Here is an 18,048-nt window from a genome sequence, read left to right on the forward strand (position 1 = left end):
TGTTTAGCTCTTTCTCAGTGTGCAAGATGAAATTAGAAAGAAGATGTAGCCTCCAGTGGAGTAGAACAGAGAAATGAAAACTTAATCCAAGCTACATGCTGTGTTTGGAATTTTTATTACAGCTCATAAAAGTAGTGAACTTTTTGATTACACTTTCATAAAATTCATTAGGATCGCTTCTGTGCACTGGTTGGTGAGTGTAAATTAAGTATGTGAAAGTGATCTAGACATAGCAAAATAGGCAGGACTACTGTTGAAAACCAAACAAGAATAAACAGAGATATAAAGCATCAGAAAGCTGTGGGATGACTAGCTCTTTTTCACATAAGTTTAATAGGTAGATGATAGAATGGATGCTTCTTTCTAAATGCAATTGTATTTAATTATCTTATTTTATGCATTAATATATTTTCAAGCAGTCATTTTAATAAATAAAAATACAATAGATGTTAAAGCCCATATAAGTATACAAAGAAAAATGTGCTAGGTACAAAAGGTTTTATTTTTTTAATCTCTGGGTTCAGTTGACATTTAGTGATATAGAGGATAGTAGCAGTTTTTCTGATCAGCAGAACCCTAAGACACAAATGAACCATACAGTACATACAATTTATTTGCATTGCTGTAAAATAACAGTAGGGATTCCAGTTTATTTATACCTTGGTTTTGTTCTTGTTTATTGTTTTTAAATAAATAATAGCTTTTCAGGTACATAAGAGGAAAGTGGTGGGTTTGTTTTTTTTTTGGGGGGGGTGGGGGTGTTTATTTTTTTAGCAGTGTTTTACTTTTGACTTTTATATATTACTGGCTTGTGAAACATATAACCTGAACATGTCCTCAGAATGTATGTGTTGATATTTTACTCTTAACACCTTTTTTCTTCAGGGAGTTTTCTATACTGTAAAACTGTTGTCTATTTCCAAATGAAGTTTCTTGAAACGCCTCCAAAGCAAACTAAAGCTGGAAACCCTATCCATCACAAAAATATAGATTTAAAAAGAGAAGAAAGTAACTTTAGATTTTTCTGGTTTTGTTTTTCCCACAGAAGTGCACCGTGTTTGTAGCTTTTCTTAAGAAGAAGAATTAATAGGGAAGGTGCGCTTACTAAAATCTCATGCATTTGTGAGAGTGGTCAGAATGCAAGAAATGGAAATTGAGATTTACATTGACAGTTAGAATCGGTAATATTCATATACTAACTTGCAAGAGGGGATGTGTATTGCCGATCTCATCAGCGCTTGCCCTAATCCTCATACAGTAGCTAACCAATTTCCTTTAGTGATTAACCTTATTTCAGAGATCTGGTCTCAGCGTATCTACTTGCCAGATAGGAAGTGGATTTGCTTGCATTCCATTGAATACATAGGTTTTTTTCAAAGATTTCTTCCCTTCCTGCTCAGCTGTTCATTATCAACCTCTACTCTTGGAAGATTAAGTCTCAAAGACAGAACATAAGATTAAGATAAAATTAGTTTGATTTTCTGTATTCATCAATAGGATTGCTTACATAGGATGGTATAGAAAGATGCCTGTTTAAAAAATAGATGTCTGTTTGACCTCTGTCTATTGACTCTTGAGCTCTCTTTAAATTTGAAAACTGTTTAAAGTTACTAAGAATCCATGCACTGATACAGGTCGGGGGCTGATCTACTGGAGAGCAGCTCTGCAGAGAAGGACCTGGGTGTTCTGGTGGACAACAAGTTCACCATGAGCCAGCAATGTGCCCTTGTGGCCAGGAAGGCCAATGGTATCCTGGGGTGCATTAGGAATAATGTGGCCAACAGGTCAAGGGAGGTTCTCCTACCCCTCTACATGGCCCTGGTGAGGCCACATCTGGAGTACTGTGTCCAGTTCTGGGCCCCCCAGTTCAAGAAAGATAAGGAATTACTGGAGAGAGTCCAGCGAAGGGCTACAAAGACGATCAGAGGACTGGAGCATCTCTTATGAGGAGAGGCTGAGAGAGCTGGGTCTGTTAAGCTTGGAGAAGAGAAGACTGAGAGGGGATCTTATCAACACTTACAAATATCTTACAATACCTTAGGGGTGGGTGTCAAGAGGAGGGGACCAGACTCTTCTCAGTGAGCCCAGTGACAGGACAAGGGGCAGTTGGCACAAGCTGAAACATGGGAAGTTCCTTCTGAATATGAGGAGGAACTTCTTTACTTTGAGGGTGGCAGAGCACTGGAACAGGCTGTCCAGGGAGGTTGTGGAGTCTCCTTCTCTGGAGATATTCAAAACCTGCCTGGATGCAACCCTGTGCAACATGCTCTAGGGGAACCTGCTTTGGCAGGGTGTTGGACTAGATGCTCTCCAGAGGTCCCTACCAACCCTTAACCATTCTGTGATTCTGTGATTTAGCTTAATACCAGCAACACGTGGGAGAGTTTGAACTCTACTGCTCAGTCTTGTTACTGACAACTGCTGGAGTAGAAACTTCATCTTTAATGTGTATCGACTGTGGTTTACATGTTGAAAAGGTATTTCTGCAATGCTTTCCCTCCTGTGCGTGTATCATTTATTTTAGGAAAGCACTCGCCTGTTCTCTGACAGGCATTTGCAGTTGAGGGTAGTGGTGTTACTTGCACTTGTATGATACACTTCAATCACAGCAGTAAGAGTGACCTAAACCTTTTTCTTTACCACATCAATTGTGTCACCTTGTGTGACACTGGCAAATACCAAGCTTTCTGTAGTTTTAAACTAAGGAGATTATTGCATAAATTACAGCAGGCTATAATAAAGTTGTCTAAAGCCAAATATTAAGAACTCTTGAGAATTACTTTTGAGTTGTGCCATTGTCATGTCAGTTAAATGACTATAAAGAATTAAATCTTTGATACCAGTGTGGTAGTTTGTGTGCAGTTTTTCTGCAGAACACAGTGAAAAAACTTTCCAGATGTCACTTAGTTCTGTAAGGATGTATCTAGTGAAGAATACTGTAAATGAAGTTGCTTTTTTTTTTTTTTCAGATCCAAGTTGTCTGCGTGTGTATATATATACACACATATATACACACATATGTTTATATATATATAAGATCCCTTAAATAGGGAGAAAAGCATATGAAATAGCTTTTATTCCTGGGTTAGAAGACATTTTTTGTTTATTCTCATATTCTCTTAAAAACACTGAAACAATTTGAATGCCTTCAGTTGATAATGCAGAGATGTGGTACCTTGAAGTAAGCAGAGCAGAAATTTTCCTAGGATGTGTTGAGGGCTGTGTACCTGTAGCTCTTCTTTGGGTGGACATGGGCCAAATTTAGAACCCCTTCAATGGCTGAAGGATTTTCAGAGACATTTAAAAACCTCCAGGCCCCCAAAAGTGAAGCTGCTGTTTGTGTGATCTAGCTTAAAACATTGAGGAACTTAACTCCATGAAGAGGCAGTACTTTACCCCATTCAGAAAAGACATCTCTTGACTGAGACAGACAAATTAGGTTATGCACAGCTTTGTAACAACAGGCTCTAAACACTCTTCTGCACAGAAGAGGTGTGTTTTTAATACAGGTAGCAGGTAGAAAGAGAATAGTGCGATGGTTGGCATACAGCTCTAGTCCAAGTGCTAGCCCCTCTCACAAGAGGATCCTTGCATTGGGAGTTGCGGGTGTAGGTGTCTCTTCCCTTTGGGGTGACTTTCCTAGAGGACAGTGCAGAGAAGTGCTGGAACTTCAGAGGAGCATCACAATGATACAGATCAGCAAGAGGCAAATTAAAATCAGGCAGAAATTCACAAAAAGCTCTTGGAGCCTTTGGCGTGCTTGTGGGTTGACCTCAATAGTTGAGGCTCTCCTCAGAGCAGAGCGGGTTATGTATTGGACCTTCTCCATGGCAACAAGAAAGCAGAGGGCACAAATCAGAGGTTTTAGGAGTGCAGGAAAGAAGAAAAGTTGTCAGGAACAGTGCAAAGTGCCTATTATCTTCTCTTTTTGTTTTAGACAGCCTTTGTGGAGCTGGGAAAGCAGGAAAGTGAAGAGTTAGAAATGCAGAAGTGTTTTGATGAGTGCAAATAGAGATTGTTTTAAAATTCTAAAAAGCCTGAAATCAATAGATTGCCTTTACAGTGCTTTTAATTTAAAGCAGGATTCATGCTGTATTGTGCTTCTCCTCCTGAAGGCTACCGAGCACCTGCTTCTTAGCAGTGGTGAGGAATTGTAAAATGGAAATTGTGGCTATGTGGGATTTACTCAGATCATTGCTTTAGATCCTAATCTCTCCATCCTTCACAGTCAGTGGAAAGGCCATGGATTACTTCCCTCCACACCGCCCTCCCCATCCCCCCCGCCCTCTTTGTTTGTTCAAGCAGACGTGAAGGCTAATCAGATTTACCAGTACCTTGTTTTGGAAGAGAGGAAGAGAAATCTTGTTGAAGCATTTCCATTCCAAGTAAAAGTACTTTATGGTGCGTATTTAAAAGCTATGCATCACTGTTACAGGGAATTTTAGTAGTCAACAGACAAAACAGAATAAGGACTAAAATTTTTCTATATATACATGTGGGACCATGTGTTACAAAAGGTAGGTGCAAAGGCAGGGAGGACCACTCTGAGGAACAAATTAAAGCATGTACATAACTTTGTCTATTAAGTGAGTGTTTTATTTCAAGTATATTTTCTCCCTTTTTAATGGCAGATGGAAGCACAGGGTGTCAATTTGTCTTAAAACTCCCAATAAGTAGTTGTGGTGTAAAACCCTCCTGTATGAACCTTCCATGGAAAGAGGCTGGCTTGCTAAGCATGTTTGCTTAGCTCATAGCGAGGTGGATTCTGTAGGGGCTATCGCAATGTGAAAAAGTTGTTTTCAACATGATGATGACATATGTATCTCTCAAACTTTGCTCCTGAAGCTACACTTGCCACTAAATGTTTTACAGATGTATAACATGGTATCTTTGACAGAAAGCCTCTCCTTGTCTTTTTTGTTTCAATAAATAAAATTCCTATCTACTACCATATGCCACATAAAGGAAAACCATTGCTTAGATATGCACTGCCTAAATAACATGATCGTGACTGAATCAGAGATACTTTGTTGTCCACAAATGTGTCTTTAGATGGGCTTAAATGGAAAACCTTAAAATGAAACAGAAGTGTTTTTCAGACTCTTCTTTTTTTATTCCCTCCAGGTGGGGCTGTAGTCAAATGGTGTTGTATGAGCAGAATACGTGTGCTTTCAGTGGCAGTGTTGGTACTTAAAAAGAGACTTTTAAAAGGAACCAGATTACGCATGGATATTTTAATACCTTTAGAGGATTCCATGTGATGACATCTCCTCCGAAAATTAAACTTCAGATTTTGTTCTGATGTTTTGAGCTATAGTTGATCTTAACTTTATTGTGAACAAAACACACACCAGGAACTTACTTTCATAGTGACTATAATTTTTCAGCTTTGTTTGACTTTATGCTGTACCTGGTTTTGTCTGTTTAAGCAGTTAAAGTGCTTGCCAGGTATATTCTGCTTAGTCTTGGCTGGTCACTGTCTGCCCCAAGTGCAGTAAAAGCAAGACACGCACAGGAATTCTCAAGTGACTTTGCTGAAGGCACATTTGTTCTCCCAGCCCAGTACAGGCTGGGGTGCATTAGGCTGTTTATCCTCTTCTAGACAAGGCAGGGTAGGTAAACCACTAACGGATTTACGCTAGTACAGAGAAGTTTGTGTAGCTAGCTCGTGTGACGGACACTGCACAGAGAACAGTATTTCCTGAGGATGACTTCATCACACCTCGCTATGCCATTTTTTAATACAGGGCGTGTGCAACCTGTGGGCTTTGAGCTGTGCGTGACCTGCTGTAGCAACATATCTGTCTTCTTCGTGGCTGCCCTCCGAAGGATTGGTACAGCTTGAGTTTTTACCTGTGTATGTGCACAATAAGTCCCTTTCTGTGCACAGCATTAGATTTACTGTACATATGCAAGCAGCTGCACTGCTTTGTTGCTGCGTATGTTTCACTTGCATGACTCAAGGAGTGGGACCTAGGGCTTTGAAGTGCTTCCATTAAAGGCAATATTAGTTGGTTGGGCGTCATAGGTGCAAGGCCAACACAGGTGAGGAGAGACAGCGAGATCTCTTGGAGAGGGGGGAAAAATTATTCTTCCCTTTGGAATGGGTGAGGGATGTTTCTGAGGGAGCAGGCAGTAGGTCAGAAGGCTCAGTCGAGCTGTCACACTGACATTAGCTGTTCAAACATACAATACCAGACAGACTACAAGAAAGGGTCTTAAAAAAAAAGGAAGGTAGTGTAAGTTAAAATGTATACCTTTTATGCCTAGAAAACAGTGTAAAGAAGGGATGAGGAAAGATCAAAATAGACTAACTTGGTTTTCTTGATTTAAAAGCTCATATGGAACTGGAAATGTTTAAAACGCCTACACGTTGTTTTACCTACTAAGCCTGTCTGTGGGAGTTTTCTTATAAGCAAAGGAAGCAAATTCTGTGTCTCTATTTCAACTAGTTTGTCTTTACAAGTGCATGGCTTCAACGAATAAACACATACCTTGCTTGTTAATCCTCCATGGTGCTGTCACCCACCTAAAGTGTGCATGAAGAGAAACAGATTCAGTAACACAGCTGCTATCAAGGGTGGCTATCAAGGTCAAAGTGGACAGCCTGAAAAACAATTACACTGAAATGAAGGCTGATCATTGCCACAAATAGTAGCTGTTCTCTGCTGTTTAGTCCCCTGACTGTGTTTTAGGTCAGTATTAAGAAGTATTATGCATGCGCACACCACTTCTTGAAAGGAAAGCGCAGCAAAAGGGCAAGGTATAATTGACCTTTTCTAGAAGTCAAACAGCGTTGCAGTCATGCGTGACAAGACCAAGTATTCCACAAGAGAAACTGCTGGCTGCATTGCTATACAGTTGTGTGCTTCATCCAGTGTTGTTAATGGACATGAAAGGCTTGTCTTGCACACAGCGCGAATCTGCGGCAAGGGGTCACGTGGCTGAGCCTGTATGTTGCTATGTAGGGGATCCCCTACACCTGGTGCCCTAGAATGAGTCACATGTGACTGTTTCCCTGATTTGTATTAGGTTATTTTTATCTTTGTTCCTGGGTGTCCTTCACAATGAGAAGGAGGTATGTGACCAAAGTGAAAACTGTGGGCCACACTTGTTCCTGGTGCAACTGCATTGACTCCATTGAAGTCACACGGGATGGATTTGGCTCCTTTGGAAATGCCACAGCAATTTTAGACACAGCCTGCTTCCTGTCATATGTTTACTAAATGCAGCAGTGATATCAGTGGAATAGAAGAGGTTTGACATATTTGATTTGTTGCTATCCCATACCACCGAGTGAAGCCCTGAAAAGGCATTGTTAAAACGTAATACTGCGAATAGTATGTTGCATAGATTTTTACAATGACATCTCCCCAAAACCCAGTAATTCAGTTTCATCCATTGAAAAATAAATGTCTTAATAGCCATAAACATAGTGATGCAAAAAGTACAATCAAGCTATGTGATCCTTGATGTAGTACATGTTTAGAACTGTTACCAAAAATTACCTGGCCTAAGAAATTCCTGTAGCTGTTTGTGTGAGCAGTAGGCATCCTCTGAATGTTCAGAGGAGGTAAGTTTAAAGATTTGTGTGTATAGTGCCAAAGCAAAGAAGAACCCTGCATGCAGGACTAAATGCTGCGAGTTGAATTGAATCTGGAGCCCCTTGTCACCATTATCTGTGAATTGTGTGGCCCCCAGAGGAGAAGACATTGCAGAATTTTAAAGCTCTGCCTGTGCACAGCAGCTGCAGTTGATGTGTAGGCATGGTTGTCATCTTTGCTGGCTGTCCTGTGTTAATGTATATATCTTATTCCAAGTTGCATTGCTTTGTTTTGAACCCTGCTGTAAAATACCTCCTCATCGGCAGTGTGGAGTCACTGCAGCTGAGACCTCCAAGTCTGAAATTCTCCTTTTTCATATGAGGAAGATGAGGAGTGAGAAGGGAGTGAAGAAGGAAGCAGTCTGAATTAACTCTAGAGACTTGTAGAGGGTCTCACTACTGTCAATTTAGTTCAGTAAGTAAACGTTTCCAATGATAAAGCAGAAGTTGCTTAGAGGTTTTCAAGTACAGAAGTGATTTATAAAGGTATGTAATAATTTTCAATTTTTGCTCTTTTTACAAAAATATAAAATAGTATGGAGATGACTTGCTAGGATTTACCCCAGCGGCTGCATATTGTAAAAGTTGATTTTTAATTTTTTTTTTTTTTTTTTAAGAAGAAAGCATAAAAGGGGAAAGAAAGAGCTGGAGGTCAAAAACAAAGACTGAGGTGGGTGAAGGCAAGAACACAGACAGTAGTGCAGGAGCGGACGGATTGAGGGAGGAAAGTAGAAGAAGAAAATGAGCAGAGGAAGAGGGTGGGAGTGTGGAAAAAGCAAGGAATTGCGCAAGGGGAGAGAGAAAACTGCAGCTGGAGTACATTGTCATTGAAGAGAGCCAGAGAATGACTTGTGGCATATAATGTCGTTTTTTCAATCACATGCAGAAAACATTTCCTTGGGATGGGGGAAGAAGCAACAATTCAGCTCATAGAGTTTGGGAGGTGCTGGTAACAGGAAAAGCAAACTCATTTTATCCTTTTTACCTTTTGTTTTAAAGTCTGTTTTGTACTGAAGTGTCAATATTTTTCCCGTGTTTGGGAGAGGATAGGGGAAGGCTCACACTTTAATTTAGATTCTTTCCCCCTCCCCCCCTCCTCTTATTAATTCATTTCTCTTACAGTCTTCCTTTTGGCTAGCTTTGATGTTCTCAGTGTTGTAGAAGCAAGATCACCAGTAAGAGCCTTTACCTGTGTTTCAAGTCCATAAGAATGTGACAGGTTGTCACAGAATGATGTAATACAAAGAAATTAACACTGATGAATAGTTGAACACACCAACTAGAAGAATATAATAGATAAATTCAACTTCTGAGAAGTAACTTGGTGCCAGGAAAGTTGTGTTAAGCCATGTATCAATCTCTAGAAAGCAAAAGCAATCTTCCAGTTCTGAAGTGTCTTGTAGTTTGGGGAACATAACACTACCTTCCTGTGGGATTTTTTGTTTCCCTAGTTGGGGTACTTTTGTGTTCCTAAATCAGAATATTCTTAAAACAAATAAATAAAAAGCTGCTTCTGTAGCTGTGTAGGTGTATCCCATGCATTTTTGTTTGCTGATGGTCTGAAAAAATCAGTGAAAATCACCTTTACGCTATCTGATTACAAACGGATTTTGGTGAGTTTCATATTGTACCATGAAGACACTATATTCCTAACCTCTTCAGAGGATGAGAAATAAATGCAACTTTTTAAAATAGAAATGTGGTGTATATACCTAAAGCAGAAAATTGTTATTTGCTGTAAATTAAATGCAGTATTTCACATCTGATTTGTAACATTTATCATCTGTAATGTAGCACATGCTTCTGTCATGACTGTTGGCTGTTGTTACTTAGGGTTTGGATGTCTGTGACACGGGTTGTTATCGCTGTGAAATTTTTAGATTTAACTCAATAGCTGAGCCACGCTGTCATCTACTTTAAATTACCGGACTCTGTGACAGGGTAGAATTCAGATGAGCGGGCGTCTTAACCTGCTGCAGCTATGGATGCATTCCAGTAACGAGCTGCCTATAGCAGTTAAGTTTCTATGTGTATGTTCACTCTGTGTGCCTACGCATAAACTCTGTGTTTTCAAAGGTGCGTGTATGCAGCGTATGTGTTAGGAGAGAAAGATGCTCTGCGTGGTAAAATAAACCCAAACTCCTCTCTTCACTTGAAAATACATTTTATGTAACAGTAGCCTTGAAAAAACTATCTGTTTCTCAGAATCTTCTTGCTTGTTGTAGGCATTGGTTTGAAGGCACTGGGAGGTCTGAAGTGCTGCTTCTGCCTACTGGAAACAGCTTCCAAAGAATTTGTAACAGATTGTTTGCCTTAGGAGGAACAGGGTGTCCGGACACTTCCAGTGCTTGTCTATTCCAGACTGGCACAAGGCTGCAGAGCACAAAACCAAGCACCTGCATATATTTTTGGCTCATGCCTACCAGTCAGTAATAGGAAAAGGAATTAGGTGTGTCCAGTAACAGGGAAAACAAGCCTCACAAAATTAAGGTCTATATTTAAAGTCTGCCTTTTCTAAAACCAGAACCTTAAGTAGACGTAAGTAGTAAGGTGTGAATTGATGGAAGGGGGGAACACGATTGTAAGGAGGATAAATTCCTTAGAGACCTACATATTCATGAATCATATTCCTTTTAAATATATTTGTATATCTAAATATTAAAATGTCCTTTATGTGGCATGTTTCTGTTTGAGATGCCCTCTTTTTTGTCTGCAGTGATTTTAGAGCTGGGATTGTATTTTGTACAGTGTGTACGTTCTTCCCTTAATTGGAAATAAATAGATTACTTTCTGCATTCAAAATTTGGTTCATAATGTTACAAATCCTGGCTAAATTATTTATCTGTTATTAGAAGCATTCTAGGACAAGTTTGGCAGTTACAACGACCAGCAGGAGAAAATAAACCTTTAAAGGAATTCACAGCAAAAATGGTATATGAATTCTGTAGCTTGAACTGCAGTTTGAGCAAGACGGTATAATTTCAGTTCTAGTACTGCTATAAACTGCTTCGATTTTTTTAATTAAGGGTACTTTTTCATCACAGAGCAAAAAAAGGTTTGCTCTCTCGGTGTGTTAGATCAGAAAAATGCTTTTCTGAGTTAAATGGAGAAACAGCTTTACCTTTGCTGGGCTGTGGATAGGCAGCTTTGGGGAAACAAAAGTGTCTTTACAAAACTTCAAGTGAATTACTCTCTTTGTGGATTTTGTATTAAAACCAAACGTATTACATTTAAAAGAAGAGACAAAAGTCTGAGGAAAATGATGAAAGCTTCTCAACTGGTGTAATGCTACCTGTATAAATCACCTACCCAAGGACAGCTAGTGTCCCACCAGCATGTAGAAAAGTCTCGGTTGCCTTTATTGTCCCTAAAATATGTCCCTCACAGCATTATATTTTTGACTCAAAGCTGTAATGGCTACATTTCTGTATTTTTGATAAACAATTATAACCAGCTGTTAATTTGAGTAGAGGAGTTTTTGTAGTAAACTACAGCTACAGTGCCTTGCTGTAAGAATTAAAAGCATAAAAGAAGAGAGGTTCCTTACCTCTGGTGTGACTGTTAGTGAAGCACAGAGGAGCCTGCTCGGGGCTGTGGGAAATGCCTGTAGGTGTCTGGCAACTTGTCTGAGTCTGTGACCAAGTTGTGGGAACAATTGAAGTAGGCTGAGGGGAAAAAATAACAAAACGTTTCAGAGGCAGGGCTCCCCGTGTCATTCAGCAGCTCACGAGTTGTGATTGGTCCCGTTTCTGCCTCTGACACAGGCAGTCGCTCCTCTGAACTTGTTCACAGCAGTAATATATTAAACATGGGCAACAGCTTCCTTCTCACGAAGGGAACTGGGTGCCAAGGAGACCACCTGCACAGCCCCAGGACAAAGGAATCTGGGAAGCAGCACGCTTCAGTGGGGTAGCGAAGGGAGCTGCTTACCCTGCCATTTCTTAAACAAGAACTTAAATGGGAATTTGTTCAGGGAGCTGCTTTGGATGTGTTACTTTTGCTACAGCAATGTTTCTTCATCATAAAAACCCCCTAAATCTCTAGTGTGGATGATTACATTTCATATGGGTTTTTGACTTGGAATGATTTTCTTTTGTACCAGGGGTTTCTTAAACCACACTTTCAGTATCTATAGTTTTGATAATTCTGTTACGCAGCTGATATTCAGTTTACAGTGCATGTTGTGTGTTTTCCAGTATCATCTTTCTTCTGACAGTGCTTGAACTGAAGTAATTTTTCTGTATTTCAAGCCTCTTCCGACCTTTCAAGTTAATTTGTGGGTTAGAGGATTTTTTTTTTCCCAAATAAAACCCAGTATATATAAGTTCATCTTTGAAATTTATCATTCCTATCTAGTTTGAAGTATTTACCTTTCCTTTAAAATACACGCACACCTTTTTTTCTCCCTCCTTATCTTTGTGGCCAGAAACTATCCAAGTGATTTTTGAGAACCTGTTCTGTTTGTTTGGAGAGGAGTAGCAGCTGGATGCTACTTTTCAGGTTATTTTATGTATATTATCCTTTGTTGGGAAATGGCAAATGAAACTGCAGTGCATATACAGAGTAGGTTTTGTGCATCTGGGAACTGGAGGATTTACTGGATGTGAAAGGACTGAACCGTTGAGTGTGTGAGCATCCAGCATCAGGCTTAGTCTGTTGGTGCAGCTGCCAGCACGTGCCTTTGCCTCATTTGGAAATTGCAGGCAAAAATGCAGTAGTTCAGCCTAACTCTGAACACTTCCAGAAGCAGTTTTGACAATAATTGTTTAGCATAGATAAGTGCTTGGGTTTGAGCAGGAGACCAGACATGGTAGGGTTTTTTTGTTTAGTTTGTTTTCTTCATTCCCTATAAGCCCTGCTGCGATACATGCTGCGAACCAGAGACCAAAAGACCTTGGAGGTGATGTACCACCTTGTTTCAAACTGAGCTCTATTTTTATTTTTGTAAATAAGGTTTAGCTCTTCTGCAAAATTGGTTATAACATAGTTGAAGTTAGAAATTCAGTTTTAATACAATAAATCTGCCTGCTTTTTGTTATCCTTTAACATCAAACCCAGGAAATTTAGGCTCACATATTCCAGTTGAAAGTTAATCAACTGTCTCCACAGTGAGGAGTGAGATAGTTCTTCACCAGTGCAAAGAGTTTCATAATTACTTATAATGGCATTATTAACATTATAAATCTGTCGCAGTCAAGCAAACTGTGTTTGGCCTTTTTGTGAGGGAAGTTTCATGTTTTTATTGCGTGCTGTCCTCCACCAAAAGTACTGCTATGATTGCATTGTTTGCTTTTTGTAAGATGTAACATGAAACTTGTACTATTGAAATTCACCTCTGTACTTTGTTATTAAAGTCCAACACCCAGCACTGCGGTAGCTGCAATGCCAGTTCCTCCCTTTTACCAAGTCACTGTAAAATGATCATGTTATTTAGTTACTCCACCCCAAATTCGCAGCTTTTTTGTTAGTGAATTGGACCTAATCATAATTTTGGAGCTTTTTAGAAATGAGAAGTCTTAAAAGAATGCCGATTTTGTGTTTGACCTGCTGATGCAGACATAGCTTAGTCTTCTTTTTAAAGAATGATACTTAAATGTGAAAGGGAAGGCATTAATAAAAATAGTAGTTATGAGAAAAGTAATGCATGCCTTCCGTAAATGTCTAACTCAGATAAGAAATGTTAAGATTGAAAATATATTCATTAAATAACAATAACATGCGCAAATTCAGACCACGTGGAATTTGTGCCTGTTCCACAAGCTTGTTTGGGTACCCTCTCTTGAGAACATTTTCCTAGTTCAGGTTAGTATCGCTCCCTCGTGTAACTCTCGGGGATTTTGGTGGCGTTCTGAAGCAGACGCTAAAGTGCTGCTCACGGGACATGTCAGTTTGAAACATACAGACAATATATATGAGCACATTGTTGTACTGTTTGATTCACCCCTGGGTGAATGGGTCCAGAATGGATATCAGAAAGGAAAAGCTTTAAAAAAAGAATCTGTGGTGGAGGTTCTGGTCTGCTTTATTTTGTTCTGGGGAACAAAAATGTGCAGCTGTTGCTTGCTTGACCTTAAATGGAGATGATCTGGGCTTTCTCCAGTGGGATTAGAAATCTGCCACCAGAGCATGTTTCTTCTCATAAATTTATTTAGAGATCCGGTTGATGTTTGGGATAATGTCCAAAAAGAGATGTGTTATACTTCGGCATACCAGCTCCTTTATTTAAATAATAATAAGACTTCTAGTCACATTGGCAATAATTTCCTGGACTATTTTTGCCTTTCATGTGCTAGTCTTTAAAATTCCAGCTGTAGACACTGCCCACCTGTATAACCTGTGTAAAGAGTTCGAGATGTCAGTATCTGGTCCATTGATAATCCATGACTCTACATAGAAATGAACCATAACCCAAGCCCCATTATTTAAAATACGTAAAGAAATTCAGCAGTACGTCTGAGTACTCAGGTTGTTCATTATTTCATGGTGCTGCTCCAGTTTTCTCTCATGCTGCAAGTGTACCTTTACCATGTCACACTGCTAAGGTTCTTGTGTTGCACGTGTTTGGCTTAAAAGTAACTAAAAATGAGAAGTTAGAAGTGGATGCTCCCACAGATGTGCACTGGTTTGTGTGTGTGGGTGGGACAGAATAGCAGATTTTGGTATTGAAGCTGAACACTAGAATGAGATCTGTTCTTTTTGTATTTTTCTGGCCCGATTCTGATGCTTCCTGCAGCATGTGTTAATCGCTTGTAGCTATCCAGGTATCAGCAAATGTGGCTTACGGGACACTTTTTGCTAATCCCTGCTCAGGGAAAGGACCCAGCTAATGTATCCTTCAGTTACATTTGTACTGCAGGTCTAATACAACCTAAAGGGAGATGTTTTTTTTCCTGCCTTCTAAAAATACAGGAAAAGCAATATTTTTAGCTAGTGTGAACAGCATTCCAGATTTACACCAGGTAAGGAAATAGCCCAGTAATTCAGAGATAGTAACATTTTTTTATGCCTTTGAGTTTTCTTGCTTGAATTTGATAGATTTATGACCCATATGTTTTTATGTTTTACCAGATGTCTCCTTTAACGCTTATCTGACTTTAATGATTCTCACTCGCATCTGGAATCTCAATGTTTTTGGATGTATGTGGACAAAGTTGCCTTTCTGAGGCTGCAGATTTTCCTGCTTCTGTAGTGAGACTTACAGTCTCTGTTAGTGTTACAGGAAGCAGTTCTGCTGAGAAGTCTAGGCTTTGCGTTGTGTTATTCTTCTCTGGGACAAGAAGTATTTACTTTTCCTGAGCACTGGACAGTCATTAAATTAGTTTGATCTTCACATTTTGATCTTCATTATAAACAAGATGAACTCACTTTTTGAAGCTGCAACTTGTGAAGCGTACCATTGCAAAGTGATTAAAAAATCTGTACAAAATAAATTAATAGAAAACTATACAACTTGGGCTGAAATATTTCTCATTTTGGGAATGCTGAAGGCTCCGGCAGGACTAGTCATCTGATTTGTTAGTAACCAAAGACATTTTCAGAAAGGTCAGCTTGAATGTTTTCATTTCAGTCGCTGTTACTGTCGTGAACTTTTAACCATTAAAGTAGATCACAGGGCTCAGAAGTGTGTAACGCCTGTTTATTGTCTTTGATGCTTTCACCCAATGTTAGTAGAGTAGTTGGGGAACAAGAAATTTTGCCTGGCTCTTGCTCTGAAAATCCACAGTGTCCTTCTTCTCCCATACCCCCCCATAGGGAGCACTTATTTCACTTGGAGGCAGCACTGTTAGCACAGGCTTGACCAGTGTAGCTTTTTTATTCTGCAACAAAATATTGACAGCACAAAAAGCTGTGCTCTTTCAAATACCTGCTTGCTTTCATAGCAATGAAGTGTACTTTTTTACTAGATTAATGAATGTCAAATAATTAAGTAGTAGCAGTTAATTGCAGTGGTGCAAAGTGTCTTCAAAATAGCAATATGATCCAGAATAGGAAGTTTGGGGATGTTCATTACAGTGGAAGGATTTTTCTTCTTATGAAATGCTTGGGAGAACTGTATTTTGGTGTTTACTGGTGTCCTCAATTAGTTAAGCTTGAACAATGTGCTTTAGGTGGTGTGCTGAGATCCTTATACCTAAGAAACTGTGTTGAGTGTCTTTGAGATAAACTGTTCTAGGAAGCAGAGAGATTAGTTGTGTTATTTGACATGTCATGAGTGATGGATGAATGGCGGGACAAAGGCCATATGAAGGAGAGATAAAGCTGGAAGACCATGTTCGAGTTGGCAAGTGGTGGTGCTGGATTATCTCCACTTAAACAGTAACTGCAGAATGGAGGAGAAGCAATTGAGGTTTAGACTCAGCTGCTACCTGTCTTCAGCTGCAGGTTGTCCTGACAGAAACACATTAACTTTGCCCAAATGATGAACATGTTAGTAGCATTTAGAAGCTGAAGGATTTTCTCCTGCAGAGTATTGCAGTGACCACTCTCATGTCGTGTGGAGGGGGAGCCTGTAGACCAGTGGCCTCAATGTCTTGCCTCACTGGGATCTTCGTTCAGGTCAACACTGAGATTTTGTAGATTGGACATTTAAATGGTCTTAAGGCTAATTTTTAATTGGTCCTACTTTGAGATGTGCATATGGGAAATGGGAAGAAGAAACACCTTTCTTTCTCTTGGTTGGTGTTACAGAATGGTGTCTTTCTTTTCTTCACTTATTTCTTCTGCCCATTGCCCTACTGTTTTGTTTTTTTTTTTTTAATAGAGTGACTATAAATAAGACTAACACAATTCCCATGGTGAGTGTCGGCTGTCTATCACTTCCTTTCTTTGTTACATGCAATTCATAGCTAAAACACTAAGGTGATTTTTTTTTTTACTTCATTAGAAATCACTGAAGTTTCTTTAAATGGCAGAATGTCTTTTCCCTCTTCGGAAATGAAGTTCTGTTTCACAATTACATATGTGGGGAAAAAAAATGCTTTATTTTAAAAATAAAATTTTGTTTCGCTCCTTGCACCCCAAAAAATTAAGATCCCAAACTCTATTACTTGAGAATTTGAGGTACAAAACTTAATATTTTTCTTTATTCTTTTGTAGAATGTGCCAGAATGAAAATATTGATGTAATTCTCTGGTTCAGACTATCTCTAAGTAGCAAGAACATATTTCCTGGTCTTATAAATATTTTCTGACTATGTATTTTGTTTTGGGCAGCTGTTTCCTCATGGAGGTTCTGTTGTCACTCACTGGAAGTGATGTGAAGGAGAGCTTTTCTTCCTCCTTTTATAACTCTCTTCTTATAGAAGAAAATATTTGCTTTCCTCTTTTTGTGGCCTCTACTGAAAATGAATTGGTCCTGTTGTTTTGAAATAGTCTTTTGTGTCAGTTGGTTGTGTGAGTATTTGATATAAAAATAGTATTGACATCTCTCTGGATTAGAAAATGAAAACAAAGGCAGTTCATTCTGAAACATGAACTTTATCACCTTCTAGATGAGCCTTCTTCTTCTGTGTTAAAGTACAGTTGCCTAATTCATGTTATATTGGATTACTGTAGTACTAGTTTTAAAAGAAGAGACTAAATGTATATTTATAGATTGTTATTTTCTTGGAATAAACTGCAGCATTTACATTAAATTTGAAACTCTTCATACTGCAGTAACTCTAGTGTAGACTAAGAAGTGTACAGATTAAGGATATATAATTTTACTTAATTAGTTTAATATATTAGCTTCCACTGTGAACAGAGAATGAACATAATTGATGAGGGAAAGGAAAAAAGGGGACATTTCAGTGTAAAACGGGTCTTCAAATATATAGCTGAAAAACACACCTGCATGAATATGCAGTATGACTTTTTCAGCCTGTACTGCTGATACCTGTGATTGTGCCAGCATCTGTCAGCGGGGAGTACATATGGTTTATATTTTCATGATTTAATGTTTTCATTGTTTAAAGAGAGAAACATTTAGAATTTAATCAAGACTACAAAGGCAAACGAATGGAGGATCTCCTAAGTTCCCTGCAGACCACCTGAGCTTCCTGGTGCTTCTTTCCACCTATGGAGAATTTTGCAGATTTCCATTCATCTAAAATACCGTAGTAATGACAGTGCAGAAAGGTGAATGGAGAATTAGCAAGCCTTTTGAATTTGACTAGTGGATAGCGTGTAGCTTAATGGAAGTAATAGTGGACTACAATATGGAAAATGATTATTCTGAATCTCATCCATATTACTAGATTTGTGTATGTGTCTCTGATTTTTTTCAAAGACTGTTAGAAAGCTATTTTGAGATTCAATCATAGAGAAACTAGGTAAAGAGCTGTACATACAGCTTTGAACCAGCTGTTACTGAACCGGCTTTTAGTTAATTTCAAATGTTTGATTATTAATGCACTATTAGACAGTATACTAGGAAGGGTTTGCTGCAGATGACCCACTTCTAGT

At 39.0% G+C, this 18,048-nt stretch overlaps 2 protein-coding genes across 2 annotated transcripts in view; one reads left to right on the top strand and one right to left on the bottom strand.

The window, feature by feature from the left end:
* CEP85L (centrosomal protein 85 like) overlaps window positions 1-18,048 on the top strand; it is a 130,034-nt gene that overhangs the window by 64,096 nt on the left and 47,890 nt on the right. The gene's annotated exons all lie outside the window — the stretch shown is intronic.
* Window positions 100-11,251, bottom strand: PLN (phospholamban). Its single transcript, XM_068415303.1, has 3 exons — window positions 11,151-11,251; window positions 6,495-6,529; window positions 100-3,952 (listed from the first exon to the last, which is right to left on the bottom strand). Exon 3 carries the CDS (start codon window positions 3,827-3,829, stop codon window positions 3,671-3,673), a length of 159 nt encoding a protein of 52 aa, XP_068271404.1. The 5' UTR covers window positions 3,830-3,952; window positions 6,495-6,529; window positions 11,151-11,251; the 3' UTR covers window positions 100-3,670.

The sequence above is a fragment of the Nyctibius grandis genome, chromosome 1, assembly GCF_013368605.1.
Source record: "Nyctibius grandis isolate bNycGra1 chromosome 1, bNycGra1.pri, whole genome shotgun sequence".
NCBI classification, from domain to species: Eukaryota; Metazoa; Chordata; class Aves; order Nyctibiiformes; family Nyctibiidae; genus Nyctibius; species Nyctibius grandis.